Source organism: Seriola dumerili, unplaced genomic scaffold (assembly GCF_002260705.1).
Source record: "Seriola dumerili isolate Sdu_G_001 unplaced genomic scaffold, Sdu_1.0 BDQW01000242.1, whole genome shotgun sequence".
In the NCBI taxonomy this organism is placed as follows: Eukaryota; Metazoa; Chordata; class Actinopteri; order Carangiformes; family Carangidae; genus Seriola; species Seriola dumerili.
This window is the reverse complement of record NW_019174497.1, coordinates 5427851-5454259: the sequence shown is the minus strand read 5'-3', so window position 1 is coordinate 5454259 and position 26409 is coordinate 5427851. Positions and strand designations below refer to the sequence as shown.

The following is a 26409-nucleotide window of genomic DNA, read 5'->3' as shown; positions in this document are numbered from 1 at the left end:
CGAGGTTATGGGTCAAGGGTTGGGGTGGTGTTATTGTGCTTACTAAGGCTGCTTTCCAACCCCCTGGAGAGGACATTTGTATTCACCGCGTGGGGACTAATCAATGCGTATGCTGGCGCTCCTGTTGCCAGGCAGACTTAAACTTAGACATCCATCTTTTAGATGTTTGTGCGAATGACATGCATGTCACTCAGTATGTCAACAGTGCTGCTAGTGGTCTGTAAATTACATCGATGGCCTCAGACTAGCAGCTGATAGGAAGCCGGTGCTAAAACACCTGAGTAGTTGCTGAAGTAAGCTCCACCGGGGTAACATGCTCGCTTTAATTTCTCTTGCTTACTCCTGATAACCATATACATATTGTACATACTGTTCAGTAATTCATTTGTGGGAGTACACTGTGATGGTTGTATGTCAAGTATATGAGGTAGACACAAAAAACTAAGCACAAAACCAAATGCGAGGATTTTTTGGGTGAGTTCCTTATCCATTGTTATTTACAATGCTTTCCTTTTCTTTCCATCCGTAGACAATGAATGTCATTGTCTCATTTGATATCCACACATGCATTTATAACTAGAGTCTGAACAAATTGTTTTGCAGTGGTGATGATTAGTATTGTGCAGCAAAATTACAATATGTTGCATCTGTTCTACTGAAAGCATCTATTCAAACGGTGCCATTCAGTGGCAACTGGAAAACACAATAGTGGGACAACAGCAGCTCCACTTACACAGGCCACACTCGAATGGAGCGTATGATATTTTCCATAAGTGGGAGCAAGATTTGTGTTTGTGCCTCACCTCCCTGATGTAATGGCTGTTAAAACACCCCGTTGAGATCCAGAGTTCACTGAGTTCGGTGTTTAGGTACAGCAATAGCACTCTCCACCCTCTCTTCTGTATCTAGTAGGTTGACCGAGGATCTACTTAGAAGTGAAGTTGTCATTTACATCCGATCTGCTACAGGTATCCTCTCATTTCAAAGTTACAGTAGCTTAAAGCGTATAAATTGGTTGACTTGTATTGTATTTTGGGTCAGATTGCTGAGATGTACCTGCTCAGGGTTTAGCTAACCGTGCAGTAGCAGTCCCTTGTGCAAATTCATTCTGAATAGGACTGAACATGTGTCAGAACTTGCTTTGTTGCTGTTGCTATTTCACAGTACTCAGAAAGTGCCATTAACAGCCGCTAATCCCATTAGAATTCATTAAGAACACGGACATCCCTGTTCAAGTGCTGCCACAGTATAGACAGACTACCCTCCGTGATACTTGGATTAAACCTTTCTCTGATAATTCAGATATTTTAATGTGCTTCAAAGCCATTATCCCCTCATTTCGTCAGATCAGTGAAGTTGCTTTTTTATCCATTGACAGTCTGCTCCTGTCAAGACAACAGGGGCATTGCTTTGAGGTATAAAGGGGCAGAGGCTTTTAGTTCCCTAAAAGCTCACTTTCTCCATCTCTTTGGTGCCCCCTCGATCTCTCTCTCTCTCTCTCTGTTTAACTTTCCTAAAAGCTCTCTCTCTCTCTCTCTCTCTGTCTCGCTCCCTGTCTGTCTTTCTTCCTCCCTCACTGTGGCTTTCTTTCACCCACTCGCTGTCAATGCAGAGAGAGAGAGAGAGAGGGAGAGGGAAAGCGGAATGACAGAACAATGTAACAAAGAACTGCTAATACTGTCGATGGAGGGGAGCGAAAGTGCAGGGTGGAAACAGGAGGTCAGATTTCAGCTTATCGACCAGACTGGGTGGCATGAGGGAGATGTTCGTTTGCTAGACATGAAGAAGCAGCAATAATCGCACCAACAGTTAGACAGGAAACAGAGCTATCTCACATCTTGTAGAAATGATAGGACATTAATAATCATATTATAATCAGCATATAATCTACTTCTAAATTCTTTTTCTATTCTGGGATGAGTCTATATCTTGGAAATTGGATACCCAATTATGCCAGCTGGGATGTGTCTTTTGTCTGGTATATCCTGGCATGTAAACACCATATCCTGTCTATTTTTGAATGTGGCAAACAATGCATGCAGGAGCTGTTGCCATTTTGTCACATGCATTCCTGTTAAGACTAAAACATGTCCACAATATATATATATATATATATATATATATGAACGCTGTAGACACTAAGAAATTCAGAATGAATCAGCGCTGAAACTAATAACTATTTTGATTACTGATTCTTTTTTTTTTTCCCCCAAACATCATCATTTGCTCAACAAGACTTTTAAAAAATAATGACAAATCCCCATCACAAGTTTCCAGAGCCAAAGTAATGTGTCAAAATTGCTTATTTAGTCTGACCAGCAGCCAAAAAATCCAAAGTGTTCAATTTATAATGACATGAAAACAAGCATGAGAAGCAAGGAACTATTTAGACTTTATTTTTTAGACAATTCTCAGCTCAACAGTTCACCATTCAGCAACACCTTGAAGCATTTAACATGAATCAACATGACGTAACATGACGTTAGTATATAGGCCAGGTCAAACTGTGTTGTTTATGTGTCATCACTATTATTATTAAGATGCTAATAATACAGCTTTTAAGATTACATCTGTAGTTATCCTGTTTTGCAAGCAGAATAATTTGGTTTGTTAGAGTGTGTAATGTATCAGCGACCAGGCGTCTTGTGCAACTTTTATTTCAACATCTTTAACCTGAGATATTCAGCTCGGAGGCATAATATACTGTATCTAAAAGGTATGCACTGATGAGTGATAGGGTGAAGGCAATAATGTCTTTCTGTTTTCTGGAGGCATTTTTGCATTTATTAGATGGAAGAAAAAGAGGGGAGAGAGAGGAAGGGTGACATGTTTCCAGTCAGTCTCATACCTAGGGATGTTGGGATTACATAGGCGGTCGAATTAAACCCCCTAAATAATGTCAGTGTTATACACAGCAGTGTGCTGGAGTGATGTGGTACTGATGTGATAGAGTTGATTTGAAATATGTGGTGAGTTTGATGGAGCGTTGCATGGCAGCATGAAATAACGCTCAGCTGCACGGCATGGGCGGGGTTGGTTACGCAGAGAGGCAAGATGGAGATTCTCATTTAGTCACTGTGTTTCAGAGGATGCAGGGAGTTTCACTCAAGTACAGCAGAAGCAGAATTACTGGTGGAAGGCTTTGAGATTAATGTGTGCAACACCTAAATGCACCGCACAGTCTACTTGGATTTTTTTATTTTTTCATCCAGTCTAAAAGCAAAGTATAGCTCCGACTTTACGAGTTTGGCAAGTTGAAGTTGAAGATTGATTGCTTATGTATTACCTCTGGACAAACATATTTTAACTTCAGCTACTGCCAGTCACATTCTCCAAATGTGAGAGGGATGAGTGAGGGCAGTTTAACCGGGGGAATGGCGGCGGCGGTGGTGGTGGTGGTAGCCTGTGGGTGGGTGGGTGGGTGGGTGGGTGGGGAGAGTGAGACTGATGAAAGAGCCAGGCGGCGATCAAAGGCGAGAAAATGAAATGGCATTTGACCTTGTTGGATGCCGGTGAGTGACGTGCTGCCACAGAAGTGCAAAGTAGTTTGGGAACCTGTGAGAATCGAGAGGTGAGAGAAATCAGGTCTGCAGAGCGCTGATGTGGAGCGAGAGGATGGTCCGGGCAATTTAACCCTTCCATCTCATAACTGACTCTATCCAAAGGTGTAAAGGTGGGCAAAAGTTATTACAATGACGAAATGAGTCGATCTCAAGTAAAAAAAATAATAATAATAAAAAATAGATCTTGTGGTGAAATATGAAAATAACTCTCACCCTGCATCAGATTCTTGCTTAGGATGTGGAGTAATGGGCTCTGTGAATTGCTGAAGTTGGTCTTATGCCCTAAAAAGAAACCTCAGGAGTAATCCCTCCATAATACTATCCCTCCTCACCCTGGTCCTGAACCTGTGCTAGATATGCAAATGTCAAATAAATAATTCAGCTCTTTCTTTGTGCTCGCACCTGCCGTGGCGGCAATAATGAGTAAAACAGCGATAAGAAAAATATGTATAGTCTCTTCCATTTACCACGGCTGGTGCATCTGCCTCCGACGTCAGCCTTTAGGACAGATACAGTACGGGTCCTATAATGTTTATCATGTGCGTTGGTCATCGTTGCAGAATATTGTACCATAGATGACAGAAGATGACAGTCTACATCTCTAAATATCTTTTGATGAATCACTTGATTGTTTAGTTAACAAAATGTCTGAAAAAATTTTTTCCCACATTTCCCTCTGTGTTGTCCCACGGTGCAGACTTCAGAGATATTCAGTTTATAAAAACACAGGAGAAGCTGCTTCCAGAGAATGAAAATTTTTCTTGATAAATACAGTAGACAATTATTGGATTATCATAATTGTTGTTGGTTGATTTTCTGTTGAACGGCTAATCGCTTAATTGCTTTGATTGTGATTGCTTTAATTCAGAATGCAACATTTAAATGTTTTTTGAAATTTTCAACTTCTGCATTACAACTGTTTATCGCCCTGTAGCAGAAACCTTCTCTTTAGTTTCGTGAGATAGCTCTCAGGTAGGATGATGTTTCTTATTCCAACATTCCTGTGATTTCATCCCTATAGGCCAATTATATAATCATCTAGACTTGGGGCTGGAAGATATGGTTATCACAATAGAATGTTTTGTATAAGTTGATATTGATAATCACCCTAAATGTAAAAGCATAATTTCTTTTTAAAGTTTAAAGGCTGATTTTTGCTCCTGAGTTAAAGTTGGAGGAACCAGATACTTAACTGTGATTTTAAACCGTTCTTTATGGTCAGAACATGACAAACACTTGACAAACAGCAGAAACAAATCACAAATCTGAGGTAGAACATTCGAAAATTATGAGGATAAAATCTAACTCCCGCAATGCATACCTCTATTCCTGCAACGTCATCGGCAGTTTGTGATTCATTTATAAGCATGGAAACGAAACATATTGAACATTTAGCGATATTTCTATCAAGGAAAATTACATGGCAATAATAATAATTCTTATTATCACCCAGCCCTATCCAGACTGTTTTTTTAAACAGCGGAGTTAGCAGTCTCTTCAGCACTGGCGGGTTAGCTCTCCTCTGTAAATGTCATACAAGTTACATCACAGCGCGGCGAACATAACAAGACTACAAAGATGAAACTCTAAAATGTGTGTCCACGAGAACATCGTCTGCCTGTCAGCACGCTTCAACAAAGGCACTGCAGAATAAGACCTTCTTTTTTTTAATTAAGGCACAAGAGGCACATGTACTGTATAGAGCTCATCAACCATTTTAAATCAGTTTCAGCAGAATCACCTTAAGGATCTGAAGCTGAAAGGAATAAAAGCTCTAATGCATTTTTCTCTTACATCTTTTAAGGGGTGCACGAGTGTTGACAAGGGATTTGCAGTGTCTTTGCCAACCCTAAAGTCATCTGGTAATACTATATCGGGTCACCTTGTCATTGATCCGCGTGTAGCATGTGAAATACCTAGATTGTCTTTCTAAAAGTGAGATTCTGCTTCCTGTAGTACCCCCCAGGATTAGCAGAGCTAGTGAGATGTGATTCCCGTCTTTTCACTATCTTTATGACCTCCTCTCATACTACAGGGAACCGAAGATAGGGAATGGGAGGATACAAGGACAGCTTAGACAAGTAATTTTGCCTTTAATTGCTCGCACCTCCCATGAGTGCTATTGCTTAAGTACTCCAAAAACTGTTGTTGTTTTCCTCCACATAATCTTTGATTATATGAAGGTCAGCATTTTTCTCTAATCTTCTTATGGGAGAATTTGGAGCAGGTGGATTGCTCAGAGAGATGAGACAATGCTCCCCTACTGGAGTTGAGAGTGAGAGTTTACTGCCCCTTTTTTTTCACCCGATTCACTGCAGTTACTTTCCTAACCGTCTCTCCCAATCCCGTCCCGGCCATCTTATATACACTTGTCTTTGTTTTTGTTTTTTTTTGTTTTTTGTTCTGCTTAGTCCTCATTTCCCAGTCTATATCAATAGCGTCATTATGTGGGGTTTTATCTGGCTAATTAAGGCTTCATCTTTCTGGGCGATCTCTCAGAGGACATGGATTAAACTCCCCTATCTCGGCACTGGAGCCACGGTGGGGTCGGCCAGGGCCTGCTCCACTCTCTGTAGATTGTGGAGGGATAAAAAGCATTGACGTGTTAAGGTTGTTTTGGTGAAATGAAACTTAGAAATGGAGGGCAATATAAATATTGCATGCTGAATGCAGGAGTCAAAGGATTTATTGATGGTTTTTGGAAAAATCTATTTGCACAACCATATAAGCTAACTGCGATGCCGTAAGTTATCTTCAGTGCTGGTATGTGTCAATGTCCAGTCTGTTTTATCAGCACACAGCCATTTGAATCGTTACCCCAGCAGACCGTGGCCTTTGGACAATTCATTTACAATCAGTTTGCATGCTTCAACAGACGCCATTTCATTTGCATACACAATCAGGTGATTCATTTTAGTTGGTATAGGGATCCTGAGTCACTGTTTGCCAGAGCAAGAACAGCACTGTATGAATTTCAAATGCCATGTTGTTCTGGGTCCACTCTCATTATATTTTTGTGCTGAAAGTCGACAGATGAAAGTCTGGGTCAACACTCATTAAAGCAACAGTCCGAATACCCGAACCATCTAAACAGAGGGTGAACGGGACGACCTCAGTGATACACTGCAGACATGTCACTGATTATTTTGGAGGTTAAATCTTCCTTTTGACTTTTCTCACATTGCTGTGGAGTGGGAAGAAAAAGAAAAACACCTTTCCGCTTTGTTGTGCTGCAGGAACACAATCTGCCTCAGAGCTTTGGCTGGCTCATGTGCGGCTCTTATATTGCACCTCTGGTTTTTGATAAAGCCCTTATGAGACAGTGTTTTTGTCTGAGCCCATGCAATTGGAGGAGATAAATCCTAAATGAGTAAACTGAAGTGACTTCGCTCAGGCAGTTTTTAGAGTCATCATGTTTGACAGCCAGAAATAAAGAATTGTGTGTGTGTGTGTGTCTGTGTGTGTTTGTGAGGGAGGGGTTGTTGGTTCACCTCTATGGATGCCCTACAAAAGCAAGTATTTATTTGAAAGAACTATCTCTTTTCAAAAATGAAGAAAATGACCCAAGGTTGAGGCAAGGAAGTATTTCTACCTTACTTTCTTTTTGATAGAGATCGAGGCGAGATGTGAAGTGGCACATATGGAGGTGGGAGGAAGGCCTTCGTCGATGGATGGCACGACTGTTGCTTTAATCTACTCAATGCCACTGAATTCTTGCTTGAATAGAAATGGCTGTTGCAGTTTGCAACAGCATTATTAGAGATCCTTGCTAGTGATATTGAATATTTATTCTCTTAGTCATGAAGGGAAATCAAAAAAATATGCCAGTTTTATCATTAAGATTTAAAATGTATTTTTAACAAAGAAATTGAATGAATGCACAAGATGTTAGAGCCAGAGCGGAACTGGATTTTTAACATATAGTGTTGCCCAATAATTCTTTTTTTCTTTTTTTACATAAAGGCAAACATATGTTTATAATGATCTTTTTTTGGGCTACATACTAAGTAAAACGTTTTAAAGTTGAAAAACAAACACGTCAGCGCCCTCTGGTGGACAGACTCATGTAATGATAATACATTTCATAAATGAGCTTGTCACCCAACCGTCCTGGTTTCACGGCTGCTTGGGAGCTGCAGGGAAGAAGGGTTGTGCTTCCAGTTCACTTAGCCTCGCCTCAATTACGCCAAATAAACTACATTTATTACATGTACAATTATCACTAAAGGAGGCAGAGGAATAACTTAACATAAGACACACCGAGAGTGGGAGAGAGAGAGAGAGAGAGAGAGAGAGAGAAGCCATCGCTAACTGCTAAGATAAAGAAACTAGCAGATCTGAATAGCATGTAAACAACAGACACACCGGCAGAAATTAGACGTCCCGCTTAATGCAGCACATCAAGAAAAGGCCTGTTAAGAAAATAAAGGGTTTCTGCCAACTGCTAGAGAGCTTTTAATTTTGAAAAGGTTACAGGAAGTGTTAAGGTTGTATTAAGGCGTGACATAGTAACTTTAACATTGCAAAGGAGCGAATCAAAACGAGATTCTAATACAAAGTCCTGATGCTGCTAGTTTTTTTTTTTGCAGTCTGTTCATGGTATTTCCTGTCCTGCAGCCATTGAACAGTGAGCGTGGATAGGCAAGCTGAACGTCAGACGGTAATATCTTTACCGTTTGCCCTTTTCAACCTGACAAGTATTTCTCAGTAATTATTTCCGGTCCATAAACACTGACGCACAGTAATGAATGCTGAAAAAAAAAAATCCCTGCATTGTTAAGAGTTCCTCGAGTTTTGTCTATAATCATCGGTGCTCTCCACTATGCAGCAGTATCCTCCAGTGTCTGATCCCAGGGCATTAGTGTGGCATTTTCTACATCGGGGTCACCTCTCTATCAACTAATTACAGCTCATTTCCCTTTAAAGGCCTATCTATGCGCTGCTGGGCCGGCTAAGCAAAAGGGACATTTTCTTCACCGCACTGGGAGGAAAGCCTTTAGATGCCAGTCACAGTTAAAGTCAATATGGCCCTGAGCCGCCGCACACTGTGCCCATCACACTTCCTCGCAGCCGATAAGATATAGCGTAAATTATTCATTATGAAATGCAGGCATGTTTCTATGTTGACTCCCTTAATTGAGGAACCAGTAAAACTCGCAGCTATGAAACGTACAGACGTATATAGAGGAGTTTATGTAGTGGTTGTTCCATATGTCATTCTAAGAGGTTGCCCAAATACAAACACCCCCCTCACTGCACACACACACACACACACACACACACACACACACACTCAGGGCAACTGCCAAATCCACTCACTTCATCTAAGGGAAAAATGTATTCACACCGAAATTGAGTGACAAGAGTAATATGTTCAGCCCCCCTCCCTCCTCACAAAATGTTCATTTATCCACCCTCCACCTTTAAATTCATTTCAGTAGGGTTCTCATGCTGAATTTTACGATTTTAACGTTCTCACCTTTCAAAAAAAAACTGATTCTTTCCCCCTGTAGCACTACTTGAGGACTGTTGTGATTTGCATAAGTACTGTCATTCTTAAATTAAATCTGACACTATGTCTCAGTGAATGCTTTCGTGCAATAGAAGAGGTAAGGGCTTGATTTAGCTGCATAATATTAACTCATCACTCATGAATGATTAATTCTGAGCAAAAATGTGGATTATTTAAATAAGTTTGGATGCACTGGCAGAATGTGTGAGTGAGCTGACAGGGACTTTGTTTCGATTTTTTTTTTTTTGTTTGTTTCAGACTTGGGTTGTGAACGGAAAATCCTCAATTTCTGTTTTTACTGCCATACATAAAATCAAATGGATATTAATCATATTCAAAATAAAACATTTAATGTGAGTATTATTAGAAAAAAACTACTGAAGCAGAGTGGGATTTGAGGTTGCTGCTGGATCTCTCTTTTAAAGTGAAGTTTGGTTTGATTCTCTTGCAGTTGCCTTTTAATGAAAATTGGATTTAAAATTGTGCAAAAGAGGAAAAAAGCTGCCTCATGTAGGTGAAGAAAAGATGGATGGTTACATAAGTAAATGTTTTCATGGCTGCTCATCAAAGCAGCAATGGGGGAACCTGTTTATTTGCCTAAGCTCCTTTGCTTTTTGCACAATAGCATGTGAATTCATTAGAATAATAATGCGGAGACGTCAGTGTTTCTTCCTAATCACAAGCTTGTGGCCACTTTATGCCAGAGAAAGAAATGGTTTCTTCATTTCGGAGGAAAAGATGTTGAATAACACAATTTTTAGTTCACAAAATACAAATGTGCATCTTGACTACAGGTTATCTTAAATGTTATGTGATCAAACAATCGTGTCATCTCTTTTCTCTCTTAGCTCTATCAAAGCAGTTTTGAAGAATGAAAAGTATTTGGGGGTGTTTTTCAGTGAGGGTTTGACGCTGCTGCAGGGACTATTTTGTGTACTGAACAGAGATCTAAAGCAAAGTGAGACTACCATGAACAATTCATTTGAAATAACCTTTAATAAACTTGCGTCTGCTACAAAGTCAATTCAGGTGACTGAACTTTGTTTGCAAACAAGATTCACTTGTAAATAAGTGCATACGTTCTGTATCCTCCAGCAGAGCCACACACCAACAGGATAATGTATTGGATGTAATGACCCACAGGGTAATTGGAAAAGACAAAAGGTGATTATTTTCCACTTAATCACTTGATCTATTGTGTACATATATATCAGTTCATTTTCTATTAGATTATAATCTATTAATGTTACAGAAACGCCATGAGAGCCCATGGTGACATCTTCAAATAGCTTTCTTGTCTGACCAACCATCCAAAACTCAAAGATATTTCATTTTAATGACCTGAAAACAGAGAAATGAAGCAAATCTTCACATTTAAGAATCTACAACAAGCTGGTGTTTCACATGTTTTGCTTAATAAAGTCACTTTAATGTTTAATAGTTTATCTAACTTGTCTGACTGTGCTCTGTAATCGATTGTCAAACTGTCAGATGTGAGCGTCTTTAAGCGTCTCTGGCTTTATGGTCTACTACCCATTTTTCCAAGTCAATAAAACAAAAGTTGTGATCGGAACATTTTATAAAATGGTATGACAAGAACTGCTGACCGAAAAAAAGGCATATTCTCTTTGGCCCATTGCTTGAAACAGACTTTCTAAAAGCACCTCATGGGGCCTTGTTAGTGCTCGCCTCTCAATCTTCCAAACTAAACAAAGTAGAACAGGCCAGGTTCATACCACGCACTAAAACATTCATCCAAGATCAGTATCCAGTATAAAGTATAAAGCCCTGTGACCTTCATGGGTTATTATCTCTCCTACATTTATTGTCACGGCTGCAGTGTTTTCATTTTTGCCAGTGTAGCAGCGAGTGGTGCTCCGGCGCGCTGGAGGTTGGCATCTCCTGCAGCGTTTGGAGACGAGTCCATGTGTAACCGCGTGCCCCCGTGACATAATCGCCTCAAGTCTGGAAGGCTCTGTCAGCAAGTTGTCCCCAACCCACAAGATCAAGCCTCGGGAGTAGGGGGGCATAGCATTATGGGACAAAGCAGCATACACAGATCAACAGAAATTTTTATAGAAGCATCTCTGTGTGTGTGTGTGTGTGTGTGTGTGTGTGTGTGTGTGTGTGTGTGTGTGTGTGTGTGTGTCTTTGAAGCAGCCCTCCTGCCTGTGAAGCATTTCCCATCAGCCTTAGGGAAAAAAAAAAAAAAGAGAGAGAGAGAGAGACGGTCATTCCAGCACCTCTCTCTGGGGGAGCTCAAGCTTTCCCAATGTAGCTGCTCTGCTGAGTTACTTTCTGCTCCCAAACACTCCGAATGTGCTTTTATAATTAATACATTCGATTTTTCCCATGCATAGTTCTAGTATGTTTGGACCAATGGGCTAACAGTACATTTGCACTTTCTTTTTATATTCCATTAGACTATATGTTAGTATTTTGTTTTTGAAATTTGGTTTGGACGTTCATGTCCCCTTTAGAGTGAATTGCAATAACTTCGGAGATCGTCTGACCTTTCATCCAGCGTCGCCATCAGGTCAAATTTCAGTTTGTCCGCTACTGTGGTTTATGACCAGATACCTACAAAACCGAAGACGCTCCGCAACAAAGATGACCCATTGCAAGCAACGTTTATGGTATGAAGTGGTATACACTTCCTGCCTCCACAGAGGGCGTGGTCATGATATAACAACAATTTAATACAAAACAATACAACACTAGATACAGTACAAATCTGCACCTGATTTTGCCGCTCGTTTTCATCTGCTAGCTTAATATCTGATCAACCCAGTACAAGATCATATCAGTAAATAAATAATAACACTTTGAATAATGTGTCCAGTATTTACTTCGGTGACTGTGTGGCGAAAGAATCATAATCTGTGATCACGTTCACATCTCCCATTAGAGGGAACAGACTCAGACCTGCTGCTGATCTCTTAAAGGGCCGGGGAGGTGGTTAATCCCACGTGACACAGATACAGGAAATGATTCTAAGTGCGCTGTCTCCTTTCTCAACTGTCTCTGGCAGAACTGAGGACATTCCCATCAGCTTCGTCTTTAGTTTACGTTTAGTGCTATTTGCTCTATTATTGAACAAGTTTACCTGCTAAACATCAACATGTTAGCACTGTTGTAGTGAGCATGCTAGCATTCCCATGCCAGCATTGAGGTCGGTCAGTACTGTACCGAAATACAGACGGAAAGAGAAAGATATGAATTTTCCTTTTTTTTTTTTTAAGAATCAGCAACTAGTTCCCATCGCTGAGCTCTATTCTGATTAAACTTTAACTGAGAAAGAGTTAGGAATTGACGAATACACTTCGGACAGGTATTAGATCTCCCCTTTTGATGATACAATGCTAAAAAGGCTTCAGATGCACAGCAAAAACTGAGCTTAATATGAGTGAAAGCAAGTGTCAGAACAACTTGGCCCAATTTGGTTCTACTTCTGAGGCATTTTGAAGAAATTTGATCAAGGTGATATAAGTAGAGATTGAATTTGTTGCTTGTAGAGCAAAGAGATACATTTATATAAACCTGATACTGTGATATTGGTGATTAAGAGTTTGTTGTGTTTTTCTGGTCTCACAGGCTGCATTACAGTCAAGTGATATTATCGTGAGCTCACTTCACTGTTGTGGCTGATGTAAATGAACAGTGAATGTGTGAATCCAAAATGCTAATGAGCTTTTCTTGGAGACCATACAGCTCACACTTTGTTTAGGTGAAATATTATAATGGTTCAATAAACAAGATACATATTAGATAAAAGATAGTATTCATATATATTCAGAGTGAAATATACGGCCCTGTTTTGTCAGCATCACATAGCTTTTCTCGAGCTTTTTTAAAGAGGTAATGTAGCCAGATGCTGCTAATTTATATAACTGTTTGCGCTCTCTGTCAAACCACAGACAGTATTAACATTGTTAGAACTTGGATGTCACTCAAATGTGGTTTTAAATAGGAAAGTGAGATCTGAATGTTTTGTTATTCCTCTAAACACAGCTATTGGCAGACTTCCTTTTTAATTTTTTGGATGTGGTGGAAGAAGTGGAAGTTCTCATTAGCGCTGATCGGAGTTGTTCCAAAGTCCTGGATCCACTTTATAAAAGTCTGACATTCTGGAGGCTCTTCCTCTTTGAAAACACATCTCCTTAAGAACAAAAAATTAATGGTGATTCACCGAACACAGCTGGGAAGACGAGGCTAATGAGCTTAATAATGATGGAACATCACACAAGGACACACACTCCCTCGCACACCCAACTACATCTATTAAAAAAAAAGGGGAAAAAAAAGCTTAAATTAGGAGCCTTAGTGAACTTGGGTATAATGAAACATAACTTTATGATGAACCTGTGATGATAATAACACCAACCACACCACTCAATAAGGTCAGAGCAGAGGGTCTGCAGCCCATACAGCTGTCTGGAGGCTAAAGGGCTTTAAAATGGATGGACAGGAGCTTTTTTGGACCAACAGTATCACCTCTGGATCAGAACACCTACAATTAACACAAGGAAACCTCTGTCACCTTTCCGGTTTTCTCTTACCAGCTCGTACAAGCCCAGATTTAAGGAAAATCGATATTTGTTGTTTTAGAAATTTAATTCAATTTTTTATTTTTATTTTGGAGGCTATAGTCTGTGGTGCTGTTTAATTATTTTGCCTTATTATTATAACCTTTAATTAATGGAGATCTTTTTTGCAGGGGAAACTTGAGTACAGTAGAGAAAAGGAAAAACAGACATATCCAAATTTCAAGTGTTCATAATATTTGTCTACTCTGTTTACATCACTGAGGGTGAAGGTAAATATTAGAAATACGGTACCTCTCTCTCTCTCATTTTTCTACTTTCCATGTGTGCCTGCTGAAGGAACACAACTGTTGCTGCTTTCCTTGTTACTCTGATTTCTAATCTCTATTTTCTTATTGGATATACTTGTAGCTGTGTGACATCAGTAAGCAGAGCACCTGCAAAGAGACAGCAAATGACCCCTTCTGGGGGTGAAGTTCAGGAGGGACATGTCGACAGGCTTCATGGCAGAGTTTGGTCGGGATAACAGCTGGCCACTGTTGGAATTCTGCACCTTGTTGCACCAACCAGCTTCTTCGCCTGGATTAGGGCTTTGCCGTCCATCTGTCGGGCGTTGGCTTACATTTAAGCCCTGCCATTTCACAGACCCGGCTGCAGCCAGCAATCCCAACAGGAAGCTTAGCTTCTCAATGACACAAGGGTAACCTCTCTCTTGAAATTCAGCTAGGCAACATTATAGCAGTGTGAAAGTGAGCTTACTTGGGGAGCTAAAGGTCAGACACTCCTGGTTAAGATGGATTTAGCCAAACTGAGGCTGTCAATATGCGTGTTCGGTGTTATAATTCCAAGCTGCTACTTATTATAGAAGGCCGAACCCATGAGCGTCTGAAGAAGCACGTTAACTGATATTTAACTCATAATCTCAGCATCTTTTTCTCTCATCATACACAACTGAGCTAATTAATTTGCAAATGATGAAACATGATGTAATGTGGTGTTATATGAAATTTAATACCAAAAAAAGACATCCTGCGCCTTTTGAACTTGTTACATCTACTTAAAGAAGAGATTGGAGATAGGGGCATCTACTTACTTCTAAAAAGTCTTGGAAATTCTTCTAGGATAGACTATCAAACAGTACAGTAAATAAAATTCAGCAGCTGGGTCCGTCCATTCCGGATTAGCCCGGCAGCTGACTAAGCAGTTTGCAAAGGAATGGGCTTTAAAGGCTTTTAACACTTTATGCTTCAGATAACGTCAGCATCTAAAGGATTTCCCAGAAGCTTACAGGTATTTAACTATGGTATTTAACAAGGCTCAGGAGTGATGTCATGTGACAGGTAAACTAAAGCTTCGGGCGATGGTAAGGTCTTAACAGCCCAACTCCCCACCTATGTTTGATAGGGCTTATTGTGGAGAACTTAATGATGATGGACAGCCTCATTCACAGGCAGGGAGTAAGATTTAGGGGAGTGATAGCAGATTGTATGTGAAATCTACATGTGGACAAAAAAGCAATCAATAGCTTACAACAAGTGGGAGCATTAAACCTGTTAAACGCGGAGCCAAATGGTTTAAATAAGGTCCGTCAATAGAATAGTGATCCCTCTGAAACAAGAACAACCTCAGATAGTGGATTATAGTCACAGTTCCTCATTTGAGACTTGAATGCTCAAAATTGGTTAAAACCTATCCAATAAGTTTGACCTGTTGATAACAACCTGGACAAGAGGTAATGTGACAGCGTGATCAATTAACCCTCACATGGTTATTTTGTGCAAAGGGACAGTAGAAATTGTACTTGTCATCCGTTTAATTATGATTTTACGTCCATTGATGAGATGGCTACTCCTGTGTCGCTCTATTGTAATAGGAGCATAGGGCACCATCCACTTCCAGATATGAAGCAATATCTTCAGCATCCCAGTGGATGCTGTCATAAAGGCATTAATCTCACCATTCATTGATCTAGTTATTACTGGTCTTGGACCAGTGGGTCCTCATTTATTGAGCACTATTGTCTTACTTCTCCTCGACCACATTCATTGCTTTTAGAAGCACGCCCCCCCCCTCCTCTTACTTCACCTCAATTAATGTAATTCTCTGGGAGCTCACTGGAGTGCTGATTGGAATGAAGAACTGCATTCAGACTACAAGCCTGTGAGGGAACGATAACACCAGATCATTAACAAAACAGAGCTGCAAATGTTTACCCATGGATGGCATCCATCATCTTAATGTTTCCCTGTCTTTACTTGCTTCCCTGCATATCTGCCGCTGAAGCCATGTGCAGTCAGTGTCGAAGCTGCTGCTGGGAGGAAAAAAGACAACAACATGGGAACACAGTTTGATGTGATGGAAAGATAGTTAAAGCTTTAGTAGCACTGTCTCTTTATAATGGATCCAAAAAAAAGACAGATTGATACGATTAATTAAGTGCAGTGTTATTCTTTGGGCATTTTGACCCTGTGTAGAGGACTGTGAGGACTCATTGAGATGTCTGACTGGGATCCATATCCTACTGAAGTTGCAGTCACCGAGCTTTACCAATAAGGGATTACGATTTGATCATTTTGCTGATTGGGTTTTGGTGTCACTGGTAATAAAGTTGGCCGTAATAGAATCTCATTGACTGATATCCAATATGTGATAGCCAAAGGATAGAGGGTGACAGATGTAATTGAGCTTGTGATAAGGCCACTCCTTCATCTTAGGTATCTTAGCATGCCATACAAAGCCCCATGCTTCTCCATCTCACAGCTCTCAGCACTGACTTGATCAATGTGGGTTGAGGAATAAGAATGATTAAGTTTAGCTGGAGGCAGCGAGGGGCACATTGGACTCTGGTGCAGGCCTCTGATCTCAGACGCACCATCATCTCTGCCTGTTTTGAAATCACTTGGTTTCACTTGATTACAGATGGTATCATCGGTTCCCCAATCTGAACTTTGACCTTAGAGGGAATAAAATGAAATTGAGTCAAGTAAATCTGACCCATAAACTCCCTTTTTTAGATGAGTCTGATGTCCAGTTATAAGAAAAAGTTTTTAGTGGTGACCACAATGGTAGTAATTTGTGACTTCATAATTAACTGTCAACCATAATCTCACAGATTTCTCCCCCCCCTCTAGAGTCTCAATCTGCCACATGTAATGAAATCAGCTGAGGCACAAGAAGGGTGCATTATCTGTGTTCACAGCACTTTTGTGAATCAGGAAGAACCACCTTGTAACCAGTTCACAATCGACCCAAAAGACACATTTAAAGCGAGAGATGAAACTGCGCACCACTGGCAAAATTCTATGTATTGTGACAACAGCCATCACACATAGACAGGAGCCCCCCTGAGACATGTCTTAGGATGAGTGTGAATTAAATGTGAAGGATTTTGTTTTCTTTTTCTTTTTTTTTCTTGCACGTCACCATGTCATTGAATAACAGTCCAACCCCATTTGCTTTTGTGTTGGAAATACTTCCTTAAAACCTAAATCTAAACCTAAATTTAAGTGCATCTGCCTTTTACTACTGGAACCCTCATGCAACTAGTATATCAGAATCATTGTCTGCAAATCAAACTATTAATGATGCTTCCATTTTAAAAATGCACTTTAACTGGTTCCATCATGTTTTTTTTCATATATCTGGAAATTCTGTTTTGATAAACTAAATTGTTAATTGTATTGTAATGGATTGGGGTGGAGGGACACTAACAGATGGTATTGAAATTAAATATGTTTTTTTCAGTCTTAAACCCTGTATTTATCTCTCTGTATCCAATTCCCTTGTTGTGTGTGGTCTATATTTTATCATAAAAGATTGCGTGAGCCAAGTGTCCACCCCAGCACATACATCACACTTGCCGCCATCCGTCTTTGATTGCATCCTCCTGCTACTGCTGTTTCACACCCCACTGTTTTTCTAACTTGCACAGCAAATTCAGGCTGGAAGCACGAAGAAAAGTGTGGGGGTTGGGAAAAAAAAAAAAAAAAAGTCTTCGTGGTACCAGCACAAACTCCAGATGTGTTCAGCAGATGTGTCTGTGGCACAGCATGTATTGGATTACCGTCTGAAAAATGCTGTTAATTCCACTTGAAGCCGCGCCCCTTCACTTCATATCAGGGTGATAGCATTGACTGATTGATCGTCTGCAAGGTGTGCAGTGGAAATGGTGCTCAGCATTCCACTGCAGACACAATGAGGGTGCCATGCGGGACGTATGTAGATTACTAGAACTATTTGGCCTTTGATTTTCTAGCAAGGATCAGTACTTCCTCTTCTATATCACAAATAGGTCTGATAGAAAGCTTTGCATTTACAGCAGCAACTTGCATTTGAAATACCTTTTGAAGCTCCATGCACAAAGTGAACCATGCAGAATTCAAAACTGTCAGCACTCTCAATTATGCAAACACATACCTTATTCCTTGTAACCGCCCATCTTTATTCATCTTGCGTCTGTGGCATGAATATTGCAGCAGGATTCCTAGTCTCTGTTCTGTTAGGAAGTGTGTCACATGAGACTGGCATCCTTTTAGCACTTATTATTGCTGAACTAACTGGCATTAAATTGACACAGTGGCCAAAGGAAAGTGTCCTAATATAGGTTCATATTGCTGTCATTTCACACTGCTGACCTCGTGTCCACGTGATGTGAAATTCATGAATTTAGCGGAAAACTGCATATTTGAATATTAGCCCATAGCTCAGTGACATCAAATTAACCTATTTTGAATTTTCTCCTGATGTCCTCCATGTTTGAGCTGATGTATCTATATGTTCTACAAGCTGTAGATTAGATTCGAACTAAATGTTCCGCCTCGTCTTTGTGTCTCTCCAGGTAACCGATAAGATGGTGGCCGGGGAAGCGACCGGGCACAGCTACCTGGTGGCTTGCTGGCAGCCCATTCTGATCCTGATGCTGGGCACTGTGCTGTCTGGCTCCACCACAGGCTGTCCCTCCCGCTGTGAGTGCAATGTTCAAGAGCGCTCTGTGATGTGCCACCGCAAGAAGCTCATGACGGTTCCAGAGGGCATTCCTGCAGAAACAAGACTGCTGGATCTCAGCAAGAACCGCATTAGAACCATCAACCCAGACGAGTTTGCCAACTTTCCCAACCTCGAGCACCTGGAGCTCAGTGAAAACACGATCTCCACTATTGAACCTGGAGCGTTCAACAACCTTTATGGCTTGCGGACATTGGGGCTGCGCAGCAACAAGCTTAAGCTGATCCAGCTCGGTGTCTTCACAGGCCTGAGCAATCTCACGCAGCTGGACATAAGTGAGAACAAGATTGTCATCCTGTTGGACTACATGTTCCAGGATTTGTACAACCTCCGGTCTTTAGAGGTGGGTGATAACGACCTGGTTTTCATTTCCCACCGAGCTTTTCATGGCCTAAGTAGCCTTGAGCACCTGAGTCTTGAGAAGTGCAACTTGTCCACTGTGCCAACAGAGGCTTTTACCCACCTCCACAGTTTGATCACTCTCAGGCTTCGCCACCTCAATATCAATGTGATACGGGATTACTCCTTTAAACGGCTCTATCGGCTCAAAGTGTTGGAAATAGCCAATTGGCCATATTTGGATACGATGACCCCAAATTGCTTATATGGATTAAATCTCACCTCCCTGACCATTGCAAATGCCAACCTGACCACAATTCCTTATGTAGCCCTGCGGCACTTGGTTTATTTGCGCTTTCTGAATCTTTCATACAACCCTATCCACACCATTGAGGGGAATAAGCTCCATGATCTTCTGCGTCTGCAGGAATTTCACCTGGTGGGAGGCAGACTGGCAATGATTGAGCCCTACTCTTTCCGTGGTCTAAACTACCTGAAGATTCTCAATGTGTCTGGGAACTCTCTTAGCACTTTAGAGGAGTCTGCTTTCCATTCAGTAGGCAACCTGGAAACCCTCGCCTTGTATGATAATCCCCTGGCCTGTGACTGCCGACTGTTATGGGTTTTCAGACGACGTTGGCGACTGAACTTCAACAGGCAGCAGCCCACCTGTGCCTCTCCCGAGTTTGTCCAAGGCAAAGAATTCAAAGACTTCCCGGATGTTCTGCAGCCTAATTACTTCACGTGTCGCAAGTCCAGGATTAGGGATCGCAAACCCCAGCAGAAATTTGTCGACGAGGGAGCCATTGTTCATTTTGCTTGCCAAGCAGATGGAGATCCTGCTCCGTTGATAATGTGGCTATCCCCGCAGAAAAAGTTCATCACCACGAAGACAATTGGAAGGCTCTCTGTGTTGCCAGACGGTACCCTCGAGGTGCGCTATGCCCAGATTCAAGACAATGGTACATATGTGTGTATAGCTAGCAACGCAGGCGGAAATGACACCTCTCTTGCTCACCTGCACATTCATAGCTACTCGCCTGACTGGCCGCACCAGCCCAACAAGACTTTTGCCTTCATCTCCAACCAGCCCACAGAAACTGGTGCTAATGGCACAAGAGCCAATGTCCCTTTCCCATTTGATATAAAGACGTTGATCATTGCGACCACAATGGGCTTCATCTCTTTCCTCGGTGTCGTCTTGTTTTGCCTGGTGCTGCTCTTCCTCTGGAGCAGAGGTAAAGGCAACACTAAACACAACATTGAGATTGAGTATGTGCCACGGAAATCGGACGCTGGCATGAGCAGCAGCACAGTGGATGCTCCTCGCAAGTTTAACATGAAAATGATTTAACGGACGGAGTTGTGGAATTTATTCATTTTGAACTTCAAAATAAGACAAATGGAAAAGAAGACATTTTCTTTCCTCTCTTACAAACCTGTGGATCCTGGTCTGTTAACATAGAGTAATATGTTTTTTCCTGACTGAAGGACTAGAGAGGAGGGCAGTCCCTGATTTCCTGACAAGTGAGAGGGAATGAAAGCTCACCCAGTGCTAAAGGGCATTGGTGGTTTCTACATGGCCTGTGGGGGCATTAATTGAAAGTCAGATTTGTCATAAGCAGTTCATATTCCTGTGGATTTATACCTGGAAAAATATATCAGAAAAGAAAAAAACACTTCAAACAGCCAGAATGCGAGGGGCAGATCATATTTCGGCCATTGCTGTTTTTCTGTCCGTATTTTTTTCATTTAGTGTTTTGTTTTTTTATTTCCAAGATTAGATGTCAAGTTATGAATGAGATTTGTATGGGTTGATGAGCACATTTATACAACTTGGATGCATTTCTAGTACATCATCGTTACAATACATCAGTGTTGCAATTGTGAATGCTATGTATGTGCTACATATGGTCTTTTTTCCCCACAGTGATGATTGTTCTGTGATCCATCAAATATATATCTGTGTCACGATACCTGATGAACTTTGTTGAAACTGTATGCCCCAGCAACTAGCAGAAATACAGAACTTAGTATGGCACAATTATAATTATGGGAAATACATAACTGTTAGTGATTTGCAAAACTTAATTTGAATGTTACAATAACTGATTGGTAGCCATTTTGTTGACCCAAGAAAGTACAATAAATGGTACTGTAATACAGATCACCCTGGTCATAATGTGACCCGCAAAACTGAATGATATACAAAAATAAGTGCTCTGAAAATGTGTCCATTCAGCAACATAGGGATGCATCAGTGCAACTTCTACTGTTGATACCAGTTCCCAGTCCTGCACTGTAAAAAATCAGCCAAAAGTGTGTAAGAATAATTGCATTGTTAGAAAGGTAAATGTGACAATATTTAGTTTTGAAAAGTAGAAGAAATACAGTTGTTAAATGTGTCTCTTAATATAGGATTCTAGCATTGAGGAAATGCTCTAACATTGCCGTTTGAGCCCAGTATCTGATATCAGTGTCAATCATCCCTAATTTCCAGATGTAACCCGCAGTACACACACATGGATTGAGGGCATGATACACAGGGAAATGTGAGATGTTGTTGATATGATGCTCTGTAACAACAACAGATGCAGCATCTATCCCAGGGATCAGCCATCAAACTGAACGGTTGGGTTTGGTACCTTGATACTATAAAAGCTTATCCCTGACCTTTTAAATTGCATTCCAAAAAACTATTATGTAATGGTATTATTTTGTGCTCAACATGATTACGAGGAATAAAAGTTGTGGTGCTCACCTTTTCTGGATAAAATGTGCTCCTCAAGCTGTAGAATATTTCTTTCATCGTGGGTTATTTTTCTTGATTGTTTTACGATATCAACAATTTACTTATGCTCCCCCCACCCACCCACCCATTAAAGCCATGGAAACATTACCCAACAGGATCATTTACAGGTTTGCTATTCCCCATAAATGTGCATTGTTTGTCAAGGGGGAAAAAAAAAAAACTGCCGCATATTATGCTCTGGGTTGGTCCTGCATATAAAATGTGAGGTCACAGCCTTACCTTTTCAAGTACACACTGTGGACAGCTGGGCTTCGCAAACGTGTGTGAGGATAAAGGCTAAGTCATTTATGATGGATGACATTACAGACAACGACACAGTAATGGGCTGGAAGTATGGACTGAATATGCAGATGGTTGGAGTGACACAGATGGTTTCACCCATGGAGCAATCAGAAGCAGCTTTGGTGTAATCCGTTTTGCATAAAGGAAAAAAAAACAAAAAAAACACTGGAAATGGCTCATGGTTCTCCCTCTTGCTGATTATGAATGCTCTCTTCGTTCAAAGTGTGGCTACTGTACCTAGCCTTTTTTGGCCCCGAGTGATCCCGGGATTCTGTTTTTCGTTTATGTTATTCCTTCTTTTTTTATTTTGACCCTGGACTATATTGACCATGTAGTCCAAGCCAACTTTTTACAAAAAAAGATACTAAAAAAGAAATCTATGGAAAATACATTCAAATTGTTCTGTGCAATAAAGGTAATATGCAGATTTTTTTTTTTAATTAACAAAATTTTGTTGATGTTGAATTGTTGAGAATATGGTATGTTGTATTAAACAATCTATGGACTTTTTTAAACACATTATGGTCCTATCTTGATTTTCAAAGGTGTGGTTAGTAAGGCCGTGACAGTCTTTAAAATGGCGGCTGTGTATCTGTGGGGTTTTGACTGACGATAGTTTGCACCAATGACACGATTACTTTTCCGGGTGCTGAGATATCTTACTGTGAAAACTCTTATTTGTCATTTTTGTAAAACTGTGACACCCATTGTAAGCTCCCAGAATCCCACTGATCTTGTTACAATTTCTTCATCATTGATAGATTTATGAAATAAACCGTAACACCCCTTTAGTGCTTTGCTAACCACGCACAAGCTGAAGTCTAGCTGAACGTGTGCGTGTAATTTTGGTGTATCAATGACTAAATGAGCAATTTAATGTTTGATTCCTTTGACTGAATTCCTCATTAAATGATGATGCAGACTGCAAGGTAATTTAACATCATGTTTCAGTGCTAATTGCTTGTTTACAGGGAAATTGGTAGTTCACTTGTTCACGTGCCTGGCCTCTAAACATTAATTAACCACCATTAGTAAAGGATCACAAACATTATGATATGTATAGAGGATATTTTTAATTTATGAGGCACATTTATAATCTTAAAGAGACAAAGATGATAAAAGCAATTAGTTAATGAACCTCCAAATCAAACAAAAATGATCTGTTTTACATTGAATAACTGTTTTATTTTGGGATGTCTCATAGCGAAACATGAGCAAATTAGGTTACCCTTTGAAGGTTATGGGAAATGACCAGGGATATGACTAGGACAGCCTAGTTTCATAAAACATTGGGCTGCTCTGCATTAAGTTTGGATCTCTGTCCCAATGCTTTTTATTTCACATCCTTGCTGCCTTGGTGGGGACTCCTCGGGGACTTTTGGCGTTCTTTTTTCCCTCAAGCTGTATCAAAGCATGCTCATTTATCTTCTGACTTGAAAACAGACAGGCAGAATAGAAGAGGAGTGAAGCTATTCTTGAGGCCTCAGAGCCCCTGGGAGTAATGGAGACATCCATTGTTTTCATTCCTCAGATATTAGATCTGTGCTTAAAATTCTAGGTCAGGAACAGGCTGATGGATTCTGACACCGTGCGACGACAAGTCGCCTCTTCTCAACTGAGCATGAAAATACAGACACACCTCTGGGTGTTCCTTGCACTCATCCAAATACATGTGCTTAACAACATCTGGGAAACACTGCATGCAGGCCAACAAAAGTGTGAATTTGCTGTTGGCGGCGCCTCTGTCACATAACAGAAGCTTCAGACTCCTAAAATAAAAAGCAGTCACTTGAGATCCATGTTTGGATGTTAAATCTCTACTCATGGCAGGTCGGCTATTTTTCTCAAATCCATATCATATCATATCCATATCAAATGCTCTAATTAAAGCATTTGTTTAGGTCTCTGAGGTACAGTGTGTGTCTATATTATGCCCACTGTCAGTGTTGTGCATAAAAGCGTATGTTTTCGTGAACGCTGAACTGAACGAGAGTGAACGCCCCTCACGTTTTACGACAGTTTTACGGCACGCCGCATGACGTCTCCATAGACTCAGCCCAGCATGGCTGATGCTAGCGGTACAGTCGGTACAGACGCATTTACCACTGCTGAAGCTCGTTAGTTTGAGCATTTGAAGCAGTTTTATCAACAAATGTGAAGACTCAGACGGATTATATTTATACACGGATTTTAAATGTCAAGTCATGTCTGTGACTTCTCTGAAAAAAACGGAACAAATGGAAATGTGAACTTAGTTTGGAACCCAATTCTTTTTTAGTATGAACTGGCACAACATGCCCACTGTATGCTAATTCATCTATTTTAGACACAGTCAGTCAAAACCTACTGACAGTGTTTCACATACCTGGTGAACTTGTTACATCTCAGGCTAATCCCAATATTTAGCTAATGGAATAACCATAAGTAGACTGACTTTTGTATTTGAAATGCCATACATCTAATTTATAGGGCTTACATAACTAGGCAACTGCATCAAACAGCATGCTGTGTTTGTGTTACAATTAACGCTAGCCCTATCTACATATTTGGATGCTTTTAACATACCATAATGTCATAAGTAGATATACATTAACAACATTTTTTGTCAACTACAACCATTATTCATCCACAATATAATACAGTATAAATATTAAATAGAAGTTTTTTCTATGGTATGTGCAGTGGGAAGAACCACCAGCACATCCAGCATGTTAAAATCATGTAAACGTTACAGGACAAGCATCAATTCACGCATATATACTGTCATCTCTCAGCTACAGGTGCCTGAGGAGATTAACGAAGATCTAGGCCGTTTCCAAGTGGAAACACCTACGCACGACATGAGCCTAGTATAGGTAAAATATGATATACCAGCTTTCATATGTTAGTTTAAACACTGATATGCCTGTTATGCTAATGTCAAAAAAGCAGTGTGAAGATGTGATGGGATGAATTCAGCTTAGAGGGAAAGAACTTATCATGCTAAACATAGACTGGTGTGGTTGTTTAGAGTTTATTGCTTCGCTGCTGTAAAACTTTATCTGCTGCGGATTGTCATTTTCACGCATCATTAAGGCAAAACAGAATATAGCAACAATTTTCAAAAAAAAAAAAGAAACTTGTGTTAACTCTGACATCTGAAAGCAATTTCCCAGAAAGTCACACGTGGCTGCTTACTTATTTTACTTTTCTATGTGGATGGCTCACAGTATTACTTTTTGATTGGCGCAGTGTGTATTACAGAACTGAGGCATATTAAAACAACCTTGTTTGAAATCTCCTCTTTACATTTAGTTGTATTTTTTGCCAGGAAATTGTCCATAATTATCACCTCATTTCGCAAGGTGCCATATATTTCTGACATTTAAGCCGAGGAGATTTTGGTGGGATCTTTCCATAAAGATTACAACATGTGCTTTTTCAGTCATATCAAGCGAAGTACTTCATGTGCGGGAAAAAAGAGGAAGGAGAGGAGGATTAAGCAAATAGATTTAAATGTGTCAGATGTTCTCACACTGACTGTCGACAGGCTGTTATTACTTAATACACAGGGTACAGGCTTATGTGCAAAAATATTCTATAACTTTGCCCAGACAACTAATTCTTATGGCATGTTACTGTGATGTTTTGAAAGAACATATTAATCAAAGAATCCACTCGTTTTAGCACTGATATCTATGTTGAATCTGTCTCATACGGATGGTAAGGTTTCACTTCAGCAGTATTTCATATCATCAACCCGATGCAACCTCTCCAACATGAACCACATCCATACATATGGATATGATTTAGACACAAACATCAAATTCAGTATTTCAGCTTTGATGTGAACACAACAGACCACAGCTACTTCCTACTCCTGACAAAACCCTAAGGCTGAACACTTTGCAGTTCCTCTAAGGAGACTGGACACACAAAACAAAGTAGGAGTGTCTCATCTTGTTTCAGTGAAAGTCAAAAATCAAAGCAGCAACATCCTTTGTTCAGAAGCGAGTAGCAATGTGTCGGTTTCTGGAGGCTGTTGACTGGATTTCTCTTTTCAGGATTGTTGGGAAAATGGACATGACAGTTGATTTTGTTACCGACTCCCACTGACTGAATGATGAAGTTAAAGAGGCTACCATACCAGCCAGACAGCAGCAAGCCTGCGTTATATCATTGTTAGCTGGGACACTGCTTGACTGATAAAGGCCCAAGTCCCTTATGAATTTGTCCCGCCCGTCCTGAAGCGCATTTATTAGACGATTCCAAGGTGAAAATCACCTTGTGTTTACTTCAGGACCCTCAGTGGCACAGCAGATACTGGGACAGTACAGTAAACTATGCGATACAAAAATACATGTAAACATGAAC

The 26409-nt window shown here is 40.5% G+C and overlaps 1 protein-coding gene across 2 annotated transcripts in view; it reads left to right on the top strand.

The window, feature by feature from the left end:
- The window catches only part of lingo1 (leucine rich repeat and Ig domain containing 1), a 145101-nt gene extending 123325 nt beyond the window's left edge, over nucleotides 1-21776 (top strand). For both annotated transcript variants that reach the window (XM_022756058.1, XM_022756057.1), the window contains one exon: nucleotides 18457-21776. In XM_022756058.1, the coding sequence (XP_022611779.1) occupies nucleotides 18469-20316 (1848 nt within the window). In that variant the 5' untranslated portion in view covers nucleotides 18457-18468 and the 3' untranslated portion in view covers nucleotides 20317-21776. The remainder of the gene's footprint in view (nucleotides 1-18456) is intronic.
- The last annotated feature ends 4633 nt before the right edge of the window (nucleotides 21777-26409 follow it).